The sequence below is a fragment of the Phyllobates terribilis genome, unplaced genomic scaffold (genome assembly GCF_046119375.1).
Source record: "Phyllobates terribilis strain yellow unplaced genomic scaffold, ASM4611937v1 Scaffold_7__3_contigs__length_470593459, whole genome shotgun sequence".
Classification (NCBI taxonomy): Eukaryota; Metazoa; Chordata; class Amphibia; order Anura; family Dendrobatidae; genus Phyllobates; species Phyllobates terribilis.
In genome coordinates, this window is record NW_027362767.1 from 84,515,367 (window position 1) to 84,533,767 (window position 18,401).

The 18,401-nt window shown below is 45.2% G+C and overlaps 1 protein-coding gene across 1 annotated transcript in view; it reads left to right on the forward strand.

The window, feature by feature from the left end:
• The window catches only part of RAB15 (RAB15, member RAS oncogene family), a 103,035-nt gene that overhangs the window by 47,698 nt on the left and 36,936 nt on the right, over positions 1-18,401 (forward strand). Inside the window, exons 4-5 of the mRNA XM_073638920.1 lie at positions 4,790-4,867; positions 16,420-16,509. Of these exons, the coding sequence (XP_073495021.1) occupies positions 4,790-4,867; positions 16,420-16,509 (168 nt within the window). The remainder of the gene's footprint in view (positions 1-4,789; positions 4,868-16,419; positions 16,510-18,401) is intronic.

The window sequence follows — 18,401 nt, forward strand, 5'->3', positions numbered from 1 at the left end:
CCTCTCTCCTTCTCAGTCTTGGGCCTCTCTCCTAGGCCCTACTCCCAAGCAGAGCTCCTGTTCCCCTCAAACTCCACTGACTGTCTGGCTTGTCTTTCCAGGATGGTTCCCTCTTTTATACCACTTCTAACAAGTGCTCCCCTGATCTACGTCCTCCACCCACACCCACTACATGGTTCCCCCCACTCCAACCAGGGTCAGGGCTCAGCAGGAAGCGCGACACATCTTGCCCCTCACGCTGGTCTGGAGTAGTGTAGTGTTGGATGCAGGTGTTAGGGTCCTGGGCAGCACTCTATCCTTACCTGAGAGTGAGATACCACACCTCTGGGTGAGATGCAGTACCTCTGTGGCGACTGAACCCGCAGGGGCGCCACAATATCACATTTGTAGGGGAAAAAAAATCCGAAATCTTGCAATTTTTCACATTGTTTAATATTTGGTTTAGTGACCAAACACTTTCCATTCTGTTTCACTGCAGTTGGCCAGGAATGGGAGTAGCTCTGGTACTTTTCAACCTTATTTTTGGGTTATCCTCCAGCACCCTTAAGCCTCGTTCCTTATGTGGAATATTTCTAATAACATGTCCACATTATATATTATATATTATGTCGTAAGCCGTAGAACTGAAAAACCTGATGTTTAGCATGTCAAAAACAAACCAAGGCCCCAATTCTTTATGACTGGCGTTTCGAATGTCCGACTGAATGATGGGCGCACAGGAATAACAGGTGCTCACAACTTAATGAACTTGATGCATCTTATCAATGGTGTGTGCCTCACCTAAAATGTTACTCCAGTCGAGGTGTAAGGTACGCTGCAACTTTTAATGAATTTGTCGGGCAGCTGTTGCCGTACTTGGTCCCGTCCCAGCTGGTCTAACCTGGCATGAAAATGGCAAATGTCGCACCATTTTTGTGTAATGTGTTATGCAAAAATTTTGCAACATTTGAAGGTGTTTTACTCCAGTGTTTAAACACCTTGATGATTCCTGGCCCAAATTTATACAGTATGTATATAAAATGGGATCAGCGCAAAAAACTCAACATTACTCTCACATTATGTGAACTTGGAGTACTGTATAATAAACTGCAACTAATACCTGGCTGGAAGTATCTGAGACACAAACCAATGCTTTGGGTAACAACAAAAAAAATCCATGGTTTACTAATCTGCTACAAGAGTCCTTTTTATATAGAGTCTATCCGCATAAATTGACTGTACAACCCAAACAACGACACTCTGGTCACGCCAAGGGTGCACAATCAGTTCAGTCCACCATGCTACTTAGATGGAAATCAAGTATCTGTTCCCTCCTACAGCTCATGTAATGGCAAAGCTGTCAATCAAGGAACAGGAGGGCGAAAATAAATGGAAAACAAATAGGTGGGAAGGTGCACTGGACTGTTTGGCCACACCGAGTGTGCACTCAATGCCTGTGCTTGGTTTGAACAGTCAATTTTGTGCTGAAAGACTCTTTTAAATATTGATTTAAATTGCTATATATATACTCTATAGTTTTTACACATTGCATTGTGCAACTGACGCGCCCCCTGGACCGTGGGGTACTCGGTAGCCGGGCCGGTCGTTGCTAGGGGAGATGTCACAGTGGCGGTGACCCGGTCCATGACCCAGGGCGGTCAATAAAAGGTGATTTATAGTAAAGGATTATAGTTTTTATGTCTAATGTTCGTGACGCCACCTGTGGTATGCGGCTATATGGAGCCGCCGCTGTGGAGCAGGTCCTCTGGAGCTGTTAGTAATCCAGCAGAGTTGGTTCAGCTCTCCACAGGTAGAGCTAAGCTCCACGGCGGTGCGGTGATGGTTAATGATGAAGTAACTGTTGTTGTGCAGGGGATGATGGCACAGCAATAATTCACAGTGACAGTGGGGTGCAGTCTTCAGGGTTTACTCATGGTTATCACGTTGCTTCCGGTTACAACGACCAATTATCACCACCCACGTCATATTGCGTTCACAGAGGCAGGGGTTCAGCAATCCCTCAGGTATGTCAGAAGTACTTAACGGGACCCCATTCTGTGTGCCTTTCTCAGTCTTCTTCCTGCGCTGGCTCTCACTCTCCTGCCCTGTGCCTCACAATCAGTGTCCCAAGCCGGTAACCTCAGATCTTGGCGGGCAACCTGGGGTTCCCTGGATCCTGTGCGGCTACCTTTTTGGCGATTAATTGCGGCTGTGGCAACAACACCCTGAAAGTGCGGAAGCCTCCGGTTTCTAGTTGAATATGCAATTCTCACTAGTTAGGGGCCGGTCCCCTCTGCGGCTTGATCCTTCCACTCCTGGTATATTTGGGCGTACGGGTGGCCTCCAGCACTTCCCGTACCCCTAGGATCTACTTTCTTTCTTGGAGCCTTCCTCCCTGCTCCTCTCCTCTCTTCAGTCTCTCTTCCTGGGCCTCTCTCACTCAGGCCCGCTCCTCCCGAGCAGAGCTCCTGCAGAGCTCCTGCTCCCTTCACTGTCCTCCTCTGAGACTGATCTGAACTCCACTTTCACACACACCCAAGATGGCTTCCCTTTTTATACTACTACTTCTCAAGTGCTCCCCTGATCTTCTTCCTCCACCCACACCCAGTACATGGTTCCCCCTCTCTTGGTTCCCCCCACTCCAGCCAGGGTCAGGGCTCAGCAGCGCAGCAGTGCATCTTGCCCCTCCTGCCGGTCTGGAGTAGTGTAGTGTTGGATGCAGGTGTTTGGGTCCCGGGCAGTACTCCATCCTTACCTGAGAGTGGGATACCACACCTCTGGGTGAGATACAGTAACGCTGTGGCGACTGAACCTTCAGGGGCGCCACACAACCTTTTTGGAGTAGACCTGATAATAGTGAAGAGTCAGCAAATTCTCCATTATTGCCTTTATGAATCCATCCCCAAAGGTAAATTGTATTTACAAAGTACACTGGAATTGATGAATGGTTCCCGCAGAATCCTCACCCTGAGCCATTCCTACACTTTCTGTATAAATACTTTGATTTATTTTTTTAAACCTTTAAATGCACATTTACTTATTTACCTGCACACAATGCACATATATTTTAGTTAATTTTGGTTACTGGTGCATGCAACACATTGTAGTATAAACTTTACTTTATTCGTTTGCTGGTTATCCTGAAATTGCGCGTTCATACGTTATCACAAATGGTATAGTCTCTAATTAGTAATTTAATGATGCCTGTCCCCAATTTTCATTTATTACCATTAATTTAATGGGACATGCTGGACATAAATGTTACCATTTGTTATGGCCGATAAAACGCAATGAGTTCCTGTGTTTCTCTTACAAGCCCGTACTGCCTGCACTGGTTTAACCCTTAATACACAACATGGCTGAACGTCTAGCCTTAGGACCAACCTATTGGATGGATTTAGTTGTCTAAAAAGCAGAAACAAAAGTATTGTGATTATTACTAAATATTACATATGCAAGGAAACCTAACAAGTATATATTTATGTTTTGACTTAACATGGATCTGGCAAGGTGCAAAATCACAGCAACTTAAAGAGAATCTAGCAGCAGGTTTTTGCTATTTAATCTCAGACCAGCACAATATAGAGCAAGAGAACCTGATTCCAGCGTTGTGTCACTTATTAGGCTGTGTGCTGTAGTTTCAATACAGTCTGTGTTTTATCAGCAGGAGATTATCACTGTCTGACTAAGTCTCATGTGTAACCCCGCCCCTATCAGTGATTGGCAGCTTGCTGACAGTGTACACAGGGAGCAGCCAATCAGTGATGTGGGCAGGGTTATACACAGCTCAGCATTCTGACCACTGCTGCATCTACAGCAGAGAGAACAGGGATTGTATCAAAACTGCACCAAGCAGTCCAGTAAGTGACACATCACTGAAATCGGGCTCTCAGCCCCTACATCATGCTGCTCTCAGAATACATAGCAAAAATCTCCTGACAGATTCCCTTTTAAAGGTGTTTGCCGCCACTTGGACAACCTCTTCTTAAATAAAACAGTACCCCATGTAGAATAAAAATGTGAAATTGTACTGCTGAAAACAACCTCAGACGAAACCGCTTTGAATGACGAAGCTATGAGCGCTGCAGCCCATCAGCGGCTGCTCACGTGACGTAACCGTTCCTCAAGTGTCGGCCAACTTTGCTAGAAAGATGTCTGTCTGGGAGGTGAATATGATTTTTTATTTTTTAATAACACAGGGTACTGTTTCATGTAAGAAAGGGTTGTCCATTTACAACCACTTTAAGTGGATTTTCAATTCTCATAAAGTGATGGCTTATCGCTAGGATATGCCATTGCTTTCTGGTAAGTGTGGTGTCTGTGCTGAATGCAGCCGTGCTGCAGATCCCAGTATAGTCAGCGGCCAGGAGGATGCAGTGCAGTGGCGGACGCGCCATTGGTGCAACCTGTGTAGCCGCACAAGTGCCCAGGCGGTGAGGGGGCCACATCCACCTTCAATGTAGGTGGAATAGTGCATTGTGCTGAGCTATTAGACGGCTGAGGGCCCATGTACTTTTATTTTGTCCAGGGGCCCTCTCCTCTTATGTCCATGTCCGCCACTGATGAAGTGCTAGGTAAGCACTGGAGCAGTGCTAGGTAAGCACTGCAGCCCCTTCATTCTAATAATAGGTGGGGGTCCCTGCTGTCAGACCTTTACCAAATTTTAGTATTTCACGGTATTATCAGCAGCCTCCTGGTAAACATCATACCGTAAAACATTCATTTTCTCAATTTAAAACTTGTATTTGGAATATTGTATTAATACTTTTGTTTTCATTACAGTTATCTTCTTTTATTTCTATTTCCAAAGGGTATATTTCTAGTATATGACATCACAAGCGAACGCTCCTATCAGCATATAATGAAGTGGGCCAGCGATGTAGATGAGGTACGTCTGTTTTACTTCCTATTTCAGTGGTGAAATTATAAAACCTTAAAAATTCAACATCTTAAAATTACTGGACGGGTCTGTTCACATGGGTCATAAATTCCGTAGTAGGAAATTTGAAGCAAACTCTTCAAGTGCAGTCCAATATACGCCGACTCACACAATGGAGAAGATGGAGAAATTAAGTTCTCCATCTTCTCCGCACCTGTGATCCGATTGTCGCATGCAACAGAACTGGATCACAATAAAATGTCACTCGGATCACACTTGCAGCAGAGTTTGAGCCGAGGATCATTTGCATAAATCATTGGATGCTAAACACTAGTAGGAGTGAACCCTTAAAAGCAGACTCAGACAATCTGCTGCAAATTCTCTTCAAACTATAGTTCAATTTCTCCATAGAACTCTGAGCACTAACTGTCATTTCTTATCTCAGTAATGGAAAAATCTGTTCTCACTGAAGAATGGTCAATTGTGAATTTTGAGACTGAATGATCAGCTCAAGAGGAGAATGAAGCAGATTTTGCGAAGATATCTTACAAAGTTTCTTATTCTCACTAGTACTATTGATTCTGGGAAAAAAAGACTATTACTCTTTAATCCATTCACGACATATGACGAACATATACGTCATATGTCGAGCCCCTGCCTTTAATGCGGGCTCCCACACTGCCGAGACCACAACTTTCCCCCCTGCATATGATGGCTGACTTAATCAGCCATCATATGCCTTTAACAGCCGCTGGTGTAGCAGAGCCTGTGGCTGTCAATGTTAAATCCCGCTGTCCATCTCTGACAGCAGCATTTAACACGCGCCGACAGGGTGGCCCATCGTTCCACGCTCCCATCGGCACACCTGTGATGTGATTGCGAGGCGCTGATGGGTTGTCCTGACAGCCGGGGGTCTGCCAAAGACCTCCATGCTTGTCATTACAATACTCCTGTGACAGCCAGGGTTTAGCTAGTAATAAGTTTGAGAAGCACAGAGTTTTTTTATAGGCATAAAACATTCAAATTTTATTACAACATTTAAAATTACACATAAAATACAATATAAGGTAACAATATATAGATGGTGGCCGAGGAAGGTATTCACTGAGGAAGATAGCCGGCAATATGAGTCCCCATAATCCCAAAAATTCATGCAGCAGAGTAATATATATACTAAAGCCAATAATAAAAGTATATTGGTATATATCGGAACACAATTGTAAGTATGTTTCCGAGTAAAGTAATTATTGCTAAAGAAAGGGACTATCAAAGGGACAGGTCCTATGTGTTAGGCAATCTTACCCAGTGAAGGTCAATCACAGGCCAGTGATAATAGTCACACAGTGGCAAACCCCCAATACATAAATGGTGGCCAAGGAAGATGTACACTGAAGGAAATAGCCAACAGTAAAAGTCCCCATGATCCCAAAATTCATGAAGTAAAATAATCCAATAATGAGAATGAGGTGATTGCTGTTAAAGAGAGGGATAACCATAGGGACAATTCTTATATATTAGGTCATCTTACCCAGTGAGAAGCCAATCACTAGCTAGTGATAATAGCCGCGTAGTAGCAAGCCCCGACGCGCGTTTCGCGGCCCGGAAATGGCCGCTTCCTCAAGGGGAAAGGGTTTAGCTAGTGTTCATAGGATTTTCTCTACACATAGCATGTCTGCTAGGTATAGCACAAGCGATCAGATGATCGCAGCTTCAAGGCCCCAAAGGAGACTAACAAGTACAGTAAAAAGTGTTTTAAAACATATGAAAACAAATAAAAAAAACACAAGTTCAAATCACCCCCTTTTGCCCCATTTAAAATAAAACCATTAAAAATACACATTTGGCATTGCTGCATTTGTAAAAGTCCAAACTATCAAAATATAAAGTAAATGAATCCGATCGGTAAACGGCGTAACGAGAAAAATATCAAAATGCAAAACTAACATTGCAAGAAGAGGCGACTACAACATTTTATCTACCCCAACATGGTATCAGTAAAAACGTCAGCTCAGGGTGCAAAGGATAAGCTTTCACACAGCCCATATGCCAACAAATGAAAATGTTACAGATCTCAGAAAATGGCAACAAAAGAAAAAAAAAAAAAAAAAAAACATTTTTTTATTCTTTTCTACAAATTTCTAAATTTTTCACCACATAAAAAAAAATAGAATATAATATACATACATACATACATACATACACACACACACACACACACACACACACACACACACACACACACACACACACACACATACACATATACACACATACACACATACACACACAGTACAGACCAAAAGTTTGGACACACCTTCTCATTTAAAGATTTTTCTGTATTTTCAGGACTTTGAAAATTGTACATTCACACTGAAGGCATCAAAACTATGAATTAACACATGTGGAATTATATACTTAACAAAAAGTGTGAAACAACTGAAAATATGTCTTATATTCTAGGTTCTTCAAAGTAGCCACCTTTTGCTTTGATGACTGCTTTGCACACTCTTGGCATTCTCTTGATGAGCTTCAAGAGGTAGCCACCGGAAATGGTTTTCACTTCACAGGTGTGCCCTGTCAGGTTTAATAAGTGGGATTTCTTGCCTTATAAATGGGGTTAGGACTATCAGTTGTGTTGTGTAGAAGTCTGGTGGATACACAGCTGATAGTCCTACTGAATAGACTGTTAGAATTTGTATTATGGCAAGAAAAAAGCAGCTAAGTAAAGAAAAACGAGTGGCCATCATTACTTTAAGAAATGAAGGTCAGTCAGTCCGAAAAATTGGGCAAACTTTGAAAGTGTCCCCAAGTGCAGTTGCAAAAACCATCAAGTGCTACAAACAAACTGGCTCACATGAGGACTGCCCCTGGAAAGGAAGACCAAGAGTCACCTCTGCTTCTGAGGATAAGTTTATCCGAGTCACCAGCCTCAGAAATCGCAGGTTAACTGCAGCTCAGATTAGAGACCAGGTCAATGCCACACAGAGTTCTAGCAGCAGACACATCTCTACAACAACTGTTAAGAGGAGACTTTGTGCAGCAGGCCTTCATGGTAAAATAGCTGCTAGGAAACCACTGCTAAGGACAGGCAACAAGCAGAAGAGACTTGTTTGGGCTAAAGAACACAAGAAATGGACATTAGACCAGTGGAAATCTGTGCTTTGGTCTGATGAGTCCAAATTTGAGATCTTTGGTTCCAACCACCGTGTCTTTGTGTGACACAGAAAAGGTGAACGGATGGACTCTACATGCCTGGTTCTCACCGTGAAGCATGGAGGAGGAGGTGTGATGGTGTGGGGGTGCTTTGCTGGTGACACTGTTGGGGATTTATTCAAAATTGAAAGCATACTGAACCAGCATGGCTACCACAGCATCTTGCAGCGGCATGCTATTCCATCCGGTTTGTGTTTAGTTGGTCCATCATTTATTTTTCAACAGGACAATGACCCCAAACACACCTCCAAGCTGTGTAAGGGCTATTTGACCAAGAAGGAGAGTGATGGGGTGCTACGCCAGATGACCTGGCCTCCACAGTCACCAGACCTGAACCTAATCAAGATGATTTGGGGTGAGCTGGACCGCAGAGTGAAGGCAAAAGGGCCAACAAGTGCTAAGCATCTCTGGGAACTCCTTCAAGATTGTAGGAAGACCATTTCTGGTGACTACCTCTTGAAGCTCATCAAGAGAACGCCAAGAGTGTGCAAAGCTGTCATCAAAGCAAAAGGTGGCTACTTTGAAGAACCTAGAATATAAGACATATTTTCAGTTGTTTCACACTTTTTTGTTAAGTATATAATTCCACATGTGTTAATTCATAGTTATCCCCTCCCCCATGACAGCACACCTTGAGAGAGGATCCGCCCCACCAAGGACAGGAAACCGTCTGAAATAAAAGGGCAGCACCTCTCCCTCGCTTCAATTGGTTTCCTGTCCTTGATGGCAACCTGTCTCAGGAAGAAAAGAAGACTTACCTGGGGCTGTCCCGGTGTGGAAGAGCGGGCACTGGCCTGTGCATCGGGTTCAGTATCCCAGAAGCGCCGTCCGCAGCTTCCCCTGGGGTTTCTGCGCCGAGCGGGGCGCGCGCGGTGAGGCAGGCTCTGTCCTCCCGGAGACCGCGGCGCCGTCCTCCCCCCTGCCGTGCGGCAGCGCTTCCGGGTGTGACGCGCCTGACGTCACGGCGCAGGGCACGCTGGGAGCGGCGCGCTGGGTGACGTCAGGAGGCGGCGCCCGATCCAAGATGGCGGCGCCCATCGGAGCGTTCCAGGCCGGAGGTTTTTTTCGATAGAGCTCCGGCCTGGGGAAGGGGGATGGCCCACGAACCGGAGGAAGCTGGATGGCCCTATTTTTAAGGGGGGGGGGGCTATCCTGGAAGCGTGGTACGCTTCTGAAACATGGCTGACCAGGATAACCAGGAGCAGCAGCTTACCCCCCCCCCCTCAGCAACGGAAAAAGCAGAGGGATGCATCGCATACAGACAGCCGCTCGAGTAATCGTAGTGGCAGCCGCAGAAGTAAGGCTTCAAGTGCCTCGGGACCATCCAGAATGGAATCATCAGTTCCGCGACAGCCTCCGAATCCGGTACCAGTTTGTGACCTCCGGGTATGAGTGAGCTTCGTGAATGTCACTGGTTAGTAACGGGAAGTCTCTTATGTGCTTCCTTTTTTTTTAGGAGCCTAAGAAGAGTAGTGCCAAGCAAAAGCATAGGATGTGTGCCCTTTGCCAAGCTTCCCTCTCTGTAGAGTGGCAGAAACCACTTTGCCAGGGCTGTGTGACCAAAACCATAGCTGAGAATTCCCAGGATTTCGCTGCAAATTTGAAGTCCATAGTGCACGCAGAAGTTCAGGGGTCCCTGAAAGGGTTCCTTAGAGGGAAGAAAAGACCCCGTAGAGAGGTTTCCTCCGTCTCTGATTCCTCCCAGTACGAGGAGCAGTGGGATTTGTCGTCCTCTTCCTCATCGGGGGGCGGTAGACCCTGCTTCCCCATTGAGAATGCAGACAGGCTGGTTAGGGCAGTAAGATCAGCCATAGGTCTGGAGGAAGAGAGAGCATCTAAATCCCGGGAGGACATCATGTTTGCGGGCTTGGGAGAGAAAAAGAGACGCTCATTTCCGGTTAACAGTAAGATTCAGGGCCTCATTGACCGGGAGTGGAGGAGACCAGAGAGATCAGGAGCTTTACCGTCCTTCTCCACAAGAAGGTACCCCTTAGAAGAGAAGGACGCGGGACCTTGGAATAAGATTCCCAAGGTAGACGGGACTGTAGCAAGGTCATCGAAAAAATCTTCCCTGCCCTTGGAGGACTCTGGCGTCCTAAAAGACTCCCTGGATAAAAGAGCCGACTCCTTCCTGCGCCACACGTGGGAGGCGGCGGCAGGAGGCCTAAAACCAGCGGTGGCTGGCACCTGTGTGGCGAGATCCCTGATGGTGTGGCTCCAACAGCTGGAAGACCAGCTTAAAGATAAAAAGGTTTCCAGAGAGGCAATTCTTGCGGATCTACCTCTAATGCAAGCAGCATCGGCCTTCCTGGCCGACTCTTCAGCAGACTCGGTCAGGCTTTCAGCTAGGGCAGCGGGACTATCTAACGCAGCCAGGCGGGCCTTGTGGCTCAAAGGTTGCCCAGGCGACCTACCTTCAAAACAGAAGCTGTGCTCCCTCCCGTGTGATGGTAAACTCCTGTTTGGCCAAGAATTAGAAGACCTGTTACAAAAAGCAGGCGATAAAAGCAAAGAGTTCCCGGGATTTTCGGGGGAATCAAGAAGATTTAGTTTTCGGAGGAGGAAATTTAATCTGGGTCGTCCTCCGGGAGACAAAAGGAGATGGGAAGCCAAGACCAAAAAGGAGTCGGGCTACATGTTTGGGGGACCATCCTCAAGTTCAAAGAGATCCTCCCAATGATGCCAGGCTGGAAGTGGGTGGAAGGCTTTCCCACTTTTTTCCAGCTTGGGAGGCGGTTACAACAAACCCCTGGATTCTAAAAATTATCAGTGGGGGCCTGAAGATCCGGTTCAGCCAGACCCCCTGTCGGACCTTTGTGGTTACCCCCCTGCGGAAGGTCCAGGAAGAACAGTTAGCCCTGGAAACAGAGTTATTAGAGTTAGTAGGGAAGCGGGTCCTTTTCGAAGTACCAACACCACAGAGAGGGAAGGGGTTCTATTCCCCACTATTCATGATAAAAAAAACAAACGGGTCCTTAAGGACCATCATCAACCTCAGGAGTCTGAACCAAGTAGTAGAAAACCAGACTTTCAAGATGGAGTCAGTAAGCTTGGCAGTGAAGCTCTTACATCACAACTGCTTTATGGCTGTAATAGACTTGAAGGACGCATATTATCACGTCCCAATCCATCCAGAGTATCAGAAATATCTGAGAGTAGCCCTGTCTATTCAGGGGGAGCTGAGGCATTTTCAGTTTGCTGCCCTACCCTTTGGCCTCTCCATTGCCCCGAGAATATTTACGAAACTAATAGCAGAAGTGACAGCCTTTCTACAGATCAAGAACGTAGTGATCGTGCCATATTTAGACAACTTCTTGATAATAGGGAAATCAGAAGTCCACTGCTCCATTCAGCTCCTAGAGGTCACGGAAATGTTGCATCAGCTGGGGTGGTTAGTGAATTTCCAAAAATCAAGACTAACTGGGAGGTCCTGTCAACGGGCATTTAGAAGGCAGGCTCTCTCTCTCCCCAGAAGTAGTAGATTCCCTTTCGTGGTAGACAGTCAGGGGAAATCTGACCGCAGGCGTTCAGTGGTCCAGACCAGTAGATCCGATAATTACGACCGACGCAAGCAGTTCCGGATGGGGGGTGTCATCTGGCATAACTCTCAATACAGGGTCACTGGGCTTACCACGAGAGGGGGGCATCCTCAAACATAAAGGAGCTTTGGGCAGTAGAAAGATCCCTCAGGGGCTTCCTCCCTCACATCCAAGGTCACCATGTCCAGGTCAGGTCCGACAACCGGACAGCAGTAGCCTATGTGAATCAGCAGGGGGGGACAAGGTCACGCCCTCTGATGGTGGTGGCAGACAGGATCCTTCGTCTAGCAGAGCGAAACCTCCCATCCCTCAGCGCCCTTCACATAAAGGGGGTAGAAAATGTGAAAGCAGATTTTCTAAGCCGTCATACCCTAAGACCGGGGGAGTGGGGGTTAAACCCGGAGGTCTTCCACCAGATTGTCCAGTTATGGGGGCAGCCAGACATGGACCTATTCGCCACAAGGGCAAACAGGAAGGTGCAGAGATTTTGCTCCCTAAATCCGGCAGAGAATCCCCATGACGTAGATGCCCTCCAGATTCCTTGGGGGTTCAGGAAGGCCTACGCCTTTCCACCATTAGTGATGATTCCAGTTGCGGTGAGGAAGATCCGGGAGGAAGGCGCCAGGGTGATTCTGATAGCCCCATTTTGGCCCAAGAGGCATTGGTTCTCTCTGCTTCGGCTAATGTCGGTGTCAGATCCCTGGATTCTACCAGAAAGGCCGGACCTTCTCATGCAGGGACCAGTATTCCATGCCCAGGCCAGGGGGTTCCATCTTTCGGCATGGAATTTGAGTAGCAAGGGGTTTTCACCAGGCTTAGTTTCTACTTTATTGGGGATCAGAAAACCAGTTACAACTAAGATTTATAGCAGGGTTTGGGGTAAATTCCTAGAGTTTATAGATCTCCCGTTATCGAGCAGACCTCCGATCAGAGGGATCCTGGAATTTCTACAAAAGGGGCGGGACCTGGGTCTAGCTACAGGGACTCTTAAGGTTCAGGTTTCAGCTTTGGAGGCACTCTATAATTGTAATCTGGCTGGGAATACGTGGATCTCGAGGTTTATCAAGTCCTGTGCCAGAGCAGGACCAGTTAGGTCCATGGGAGTTCCTCCTTGGGACCAGAATTTAGTCTTGAACGCTCTTACCAGTGAACCGTTCGAACTCCTACACAAGGTCTCTCCAAAGATTCTCACCCTCAAGACCATCCTCCTAGTGGCCTTAACGTCAGCCCGTAGGGTGGGTGATCTGCAGGCCCTCTCGGTTAATCCTCCTTACACACAAATCTTTGAGGATAGGGTCACCTTGCGGCCAGATCCAGCATACCTTCCCAAGGTGGTATCTAGATTTCACCGTAGTCAGGAGATTGTGCTACCTTCATTCTGCAGCAATCCCAAGAACCCAGGGGAAGTCAGGTTCCATAGCCTAGATGTTAGGAGGTCCCTGCTACAGTACATTCACATGACTAGTCTGTGGAGGAAGGACTATTCCTTGTTCCTGGCCAATCAAGGGAGTAGGAAAGGTCACGGGGTGTCCAAGGGTACCATCTCTAGGTGGCTTAGGGAGGCCATTTGCTTAGCCTATACGTCCACAGGGGTTCCAGCCCCGGACAATGTGAGGGCTCATTCCATCAGAGCCGTCGCAACCTCCTGGGCAGAGAGGGCAGACGTCTCGATCAAGCAGATATGTAGGGCTGCTACTTGGTCTACACCATCCACCTTCTTTAAGCACTATTGGTGGGATCTGTCCTCTTCTAATCTCACCGTTGGGAGAAGGGTACTTCAGGCGGTGGTCCCTCCCTAGGGTGCTCATAAATTCTCCAAAATTCTCTCAAGGTGTGCTGTCATGGGGGAGGGGAAAACACCAAGGTTACTTACCGGTAGCCGGTTTTTCCTGAGCCCATGACAGCACCCGTAGGTTTCCCCCCCTATTTTTTCTATGTTTCTCACACCCTGGTGTGCACTGTTTTGGGTGGTGTGTATATGTATATTGTGGGTGTTGGTTATATGCCTAACCTGTTTAGGGAGGTCCTCTCAATGCTCTGTAAACAACTGAAGCGAGGGAGAGGTGCCGCCCTTTTATTTCAGACGGTTTACTGTCCTTGGTGGGGCGGATCCTCTCTCAAGGTGTGCTGTCATGGGCTCAGGAAAAACCGGCTACCGGTAAGTAACCTTGGTGTTTTGATGCCTTCAGTGTGGATGTACAATTTTCAAAGTCATGAAAATACAGAAAAATCTTTAAATGAGAAGGTGTGTCCAAACTTTTGGTCTGTACTGTGTGTATATATATATATATATATATAATATTCATACCATTATTCGGACGGAAAAATAAAAAAGTTATGGCTCTTGGAAGAAGGGGCGGAAAGAAAACAAACAGAAAATTGCCATGTCATTTAAATAAAATAGCTGCCAGCTGATCGGTGATTCAACAGAATGCTATCTCTTCTATATACCTGAACATACGGCTCGGTCGAGCATTCGTGTATTTTCCATGTCCAGAGTGGTGAAAGCCGCTACCAGACTCCCACTCTTATCTTTGCTGAAAAACAAATGTATCAGGTGATGAAATTACAATTGCCCCATCCATTTCTCCCCTCTGACATTAACCATTGGGGAAGAGTCAAGAAGCCCCCATTCACACCAGCGGCCAGTTTCCTTCAATGTGTATTGGGGCCTTCAGTGTTGCATTCTAGAACCCACTGACTTGGTTGAAATTCTTCTTCCTTGCACTCTCATCCATCGCTTCCATTGCAGACAGCGATTTTTGGCAGTTTAGGATTGCCTGTTGCTGTTAAAAAAGAGAAGTAGAACTTGACTTTGTACCAGAGCCAGGTGCCAGTGTCAGACTGGGATGCCAAGGGCCCACCAATGACCAACTCCAGGTCCCCCCATTTTCAGCTATATGCAAATGTGACATTATCCTCAATCACTAATTTATATAACAATGAACTGGGTAGATTGTTAAATGAATATGATGCTGCCTTTGTCTGTACGTTGTGATTCAAGTGTATTGTGCCAAGTACTGCTCATATAAGAAGGTCCGCCGGAGGATTCTCCTGTTCTCCTGTGGGCCAGTCCAAACCTGGCCAGGTCTATAGTGTTGGATCCCTCCTACAGCTAATGAAAGGCAATAAGACTGTCATTAAACTGTAATTTAGGTACTTGCGACTAAGATAAGTTAAGTCGCTTCTTTAGGCCAATTTTATAATTGTAATGCTACCTTGTATCGAACAGGGGCTGTATCTCCAAATCGAAGTACTGATGATGTGATCTTTGCAGTTGGTAGTTGTGCCCCATTATCTCACTGCTTGAAGTCCTCCTGTAATATGAGAAAAAAAAAAAACGTTTTCAGCCGACGGTGTAGAGTTAAGTGCATTGCCATGTGGAGGTGGAGGAACGTCAGATAGCCATTGAAGAACACCATGTTGTTATTAAAGATAAATTCGCACCTCCAACACATAGAGCTTATCCATTACATGGTAGGTTATAATTAATATGGCCATTATCCGCTTCCACACATAACATGTTAACACTCTGTTTAAAGCGTAACAGTCATTTTAATTTTTATGACATAAATCAGTAGCACACATGAAAATAAGCAAGTTTGTAATGCATCTTATCAGAGAAATCCGCTTATTTCGCCTCCAGGACTGATCTTTAATTCTCAATTCATAGATAAAACCGGTATTAAGTGAAGACAAATCGTCCCTTTGCTGAGATAGGAGATGACAGTTTGTGCTTATAAAATTTTGAGACCAATACATTCTGCTGCAAGTTCTTCTGAAACGTCAATTACAATTCTCGATAGAACTGTATGCGCACCAACTGTCATCGCCTATCTCAGTAGTGGGAAAGTCTGTATTCAGTGAATACAAGGAGGGTACGTCAAGACAAGGGAGTAAGAAAAATGGATAGTCAAAGGCTAAGTCCGGGGTCAGGTACTTGCAGTCAGAGACTGTCAAGAACAGAAGGGATAAGCCATGCGAATAGTCACTACAAATCCAAGGTCCGGCAACAAGATCAGAGAAAGACCCAATCAGACACAGAGCTAAGCACACACCAAACAAAGCTAAGCTACAGCTGACTCTGTACTGTGCACAGCTAGCGAGCTAAATAGTTAGCAAATCACCAAGGACAGGATTGCACCTGGAGAAACGCCCGCAGGCTTGGCCAGATTGAGCAGCAGGGCTGTCAATCAAAATGCTGACAGCCCAGCACGCCCCAGCATCAGATTGGATGACTAGACTGTCACTCACAACACTGACAGTCCAGCACACTCCAGATCCCATAAGGCGACTGAGCCATCATTCACGGCATAGATGAAACCGTGTTAATCCTCATGAGGCTGTTGTACTTGCTTTGAATGTCCATGTCAGAATAGCTGTATCATCCTTTGTAAAAGTTTCCCTGCCAAATATAAAATAAACATTGGACGAGTTCAACCCTATCTCTAGGATTATACAGCCATTCTGATGTGAATTTTGAAAGTAAGTTCATCAGCCTCATCAAGTCTGTGATCTTTTTAATAATGTATACAGTTTGCATTGGGAAATCTGATGATAGATTCACGTTTATGCCCGGAAGCAATGTTCATGTGAACAGCAAGGTAGTTCAGAAATTTGAAATCCATGATAGATTCCACAGACAATATTTTGAGGTCTCAATAAGAATACACAAGTTTACTATAGGAGTATATATCCCGATAATATTGCCTTAGACATTTTTTGCATTGAATAAAACATGTTTGTGATCGTGTATTTCTTCTATTATTGTCATCATATTCAAGGTAATAAAGTTCACTTTTCTTTTAGTATGCACCCGATGGCGTCCAGAAAATATTAATTGGCAACAAAGCTGACGAAGAACAAAAGAGGCAAGTTGGGAAGCACCAGGGGATGAAGGTATGTTCTGCATAATATATATGTAAAATGTCAACCACTGGAACTGCAAGAAAGGGAAATACATGACTCGTATAATTACCAGAGTAATGAATGTTTCCATACCTCACATTATAATATCACTGCATGTTATGGCATAGCTTGGGGCAAGGCAAGTATTACACCCCATAACCCAGTAATAATGCCTCAGGAGTGCACCATTAATACAATTAATGCCCCCTTTAAAACGTAATAATGCCCTCTTTATGCCCCAACTTCCCCGTAAAAAAATATAATTTTTACTTGCCGAATCCAAGCAACGGAGTCCTTTTCTCTGCAAACAGAGGAGTCGACACAGGCGATCAATACAGTGGTGTCTTTGTGCCACCTGCGCCAGAGCACTAACTTACAGGATGGTGAATGGCAAAGCTATGAGCCTATGGCTCTCTGCTCTACCACAGGACCCAACTGTATGGGCATCAGGTTATCGCCAATTAAGGTAAAAGTGGCGCTCGATAGGGGATCTTTGGCACTGGTGACGCCACTGTTATGCACTTTAATTTTTGTCTTGTACTTTTGCACCCCTAGGATATTGTTTTGCCCCCCCTCCATCCCAGACTGCAATGGTTTGCCTATATGGGTTAGGTTATCAATCTAAAGTGGGGTATGCAACCTTTCAACCCATGCACTTCCCTTGTTATGGTCACTTGTCAGAACAAAATCCCAAGCATGGTAATAATGGATCACATGGTGTCCACTTATACCTATAAGTTTAATAAATCAGAACATTTTTTTTAATTATGTATTTACACATGTTTTCTGGTGTAAGTACATTTAAAAAAATGGTGTTTAGACACAACTATTTATAAAGGGCTGATACCCAAATTCTTACACAACAAATAATCATGGCAGGTTCTCTAGAAATCCTTCACCAAGTTTGATGTGATCACTTCCTGACACTTCTAGCACATAGATATCGAATAACCGTTTCAAGTAGCAAAATGGTTAACCTGTCTAGTGATGGTGCTCCAAATGTGGCCTTCAAATCCCTTTATTAGTGGATGCTGTTCCTATGGCAACAAATACTCATCTCTCAAAGGGGATGAAATGTGTTGTAAGTTCACCGCACCTTTTAGAACTATCAGGAGTAGAAGGGAAATCGCATTCTCCCCAATGAGCAGCGTGTATATAATAAGGAGCTGTTCGAGTAAGGAAAGGGCTAATGTCTTCAATCCTGCCAAATCTCCTAGGGTGTGCTAATTCTCAGCGAACACGCTGAAACAAAGACTTTCTGTGGGATGTGACTAAGCTGGGTGGGCACTGGGAGGGTCTTTACCTATTATCTTTTCTGCTATTTGATAACATATAAGAAACAACTGTAAATTTATACATGGAACGCCCGTATTCATGAAGCCTATAAATAAATGGACGCTCCAAAACTTTTTAGAGATTGTTGGAAATTGCACCCTGTGTATATTTTATTCTCACCGGCGGTAAACTGATTCCCAGAAACTTCTAAGTTGGAGTCAGAGCTCCTCTTGCAGATCCATTGGGTTTAATTCAAAAAATGTTTCTTACATTACCAATCATATAAGAACTGACACCTCGGGTCATTATATTTTCTTCCACTTTCAAGCAAGGTTGACGTTGCGTAAAATTATAACATCCACTAATATGCACATAACGGGTGTCCTATTTGCTATACTGTTATTGTGCATTACAATTAATGTACAGAAATACATAAACAATGGAAATATAATATTTTTGATCCGAAGTGGTCATCCACATCATGTACAAACATCTTCTGTAGCTGCAAGTTCCTAAAGATAAAGCATTAGGGATAATTATAACTTACTGCAATTAAATAGGCAGCACATGCAGTATATACACTATGTGGACATTGTATTGGGACACAC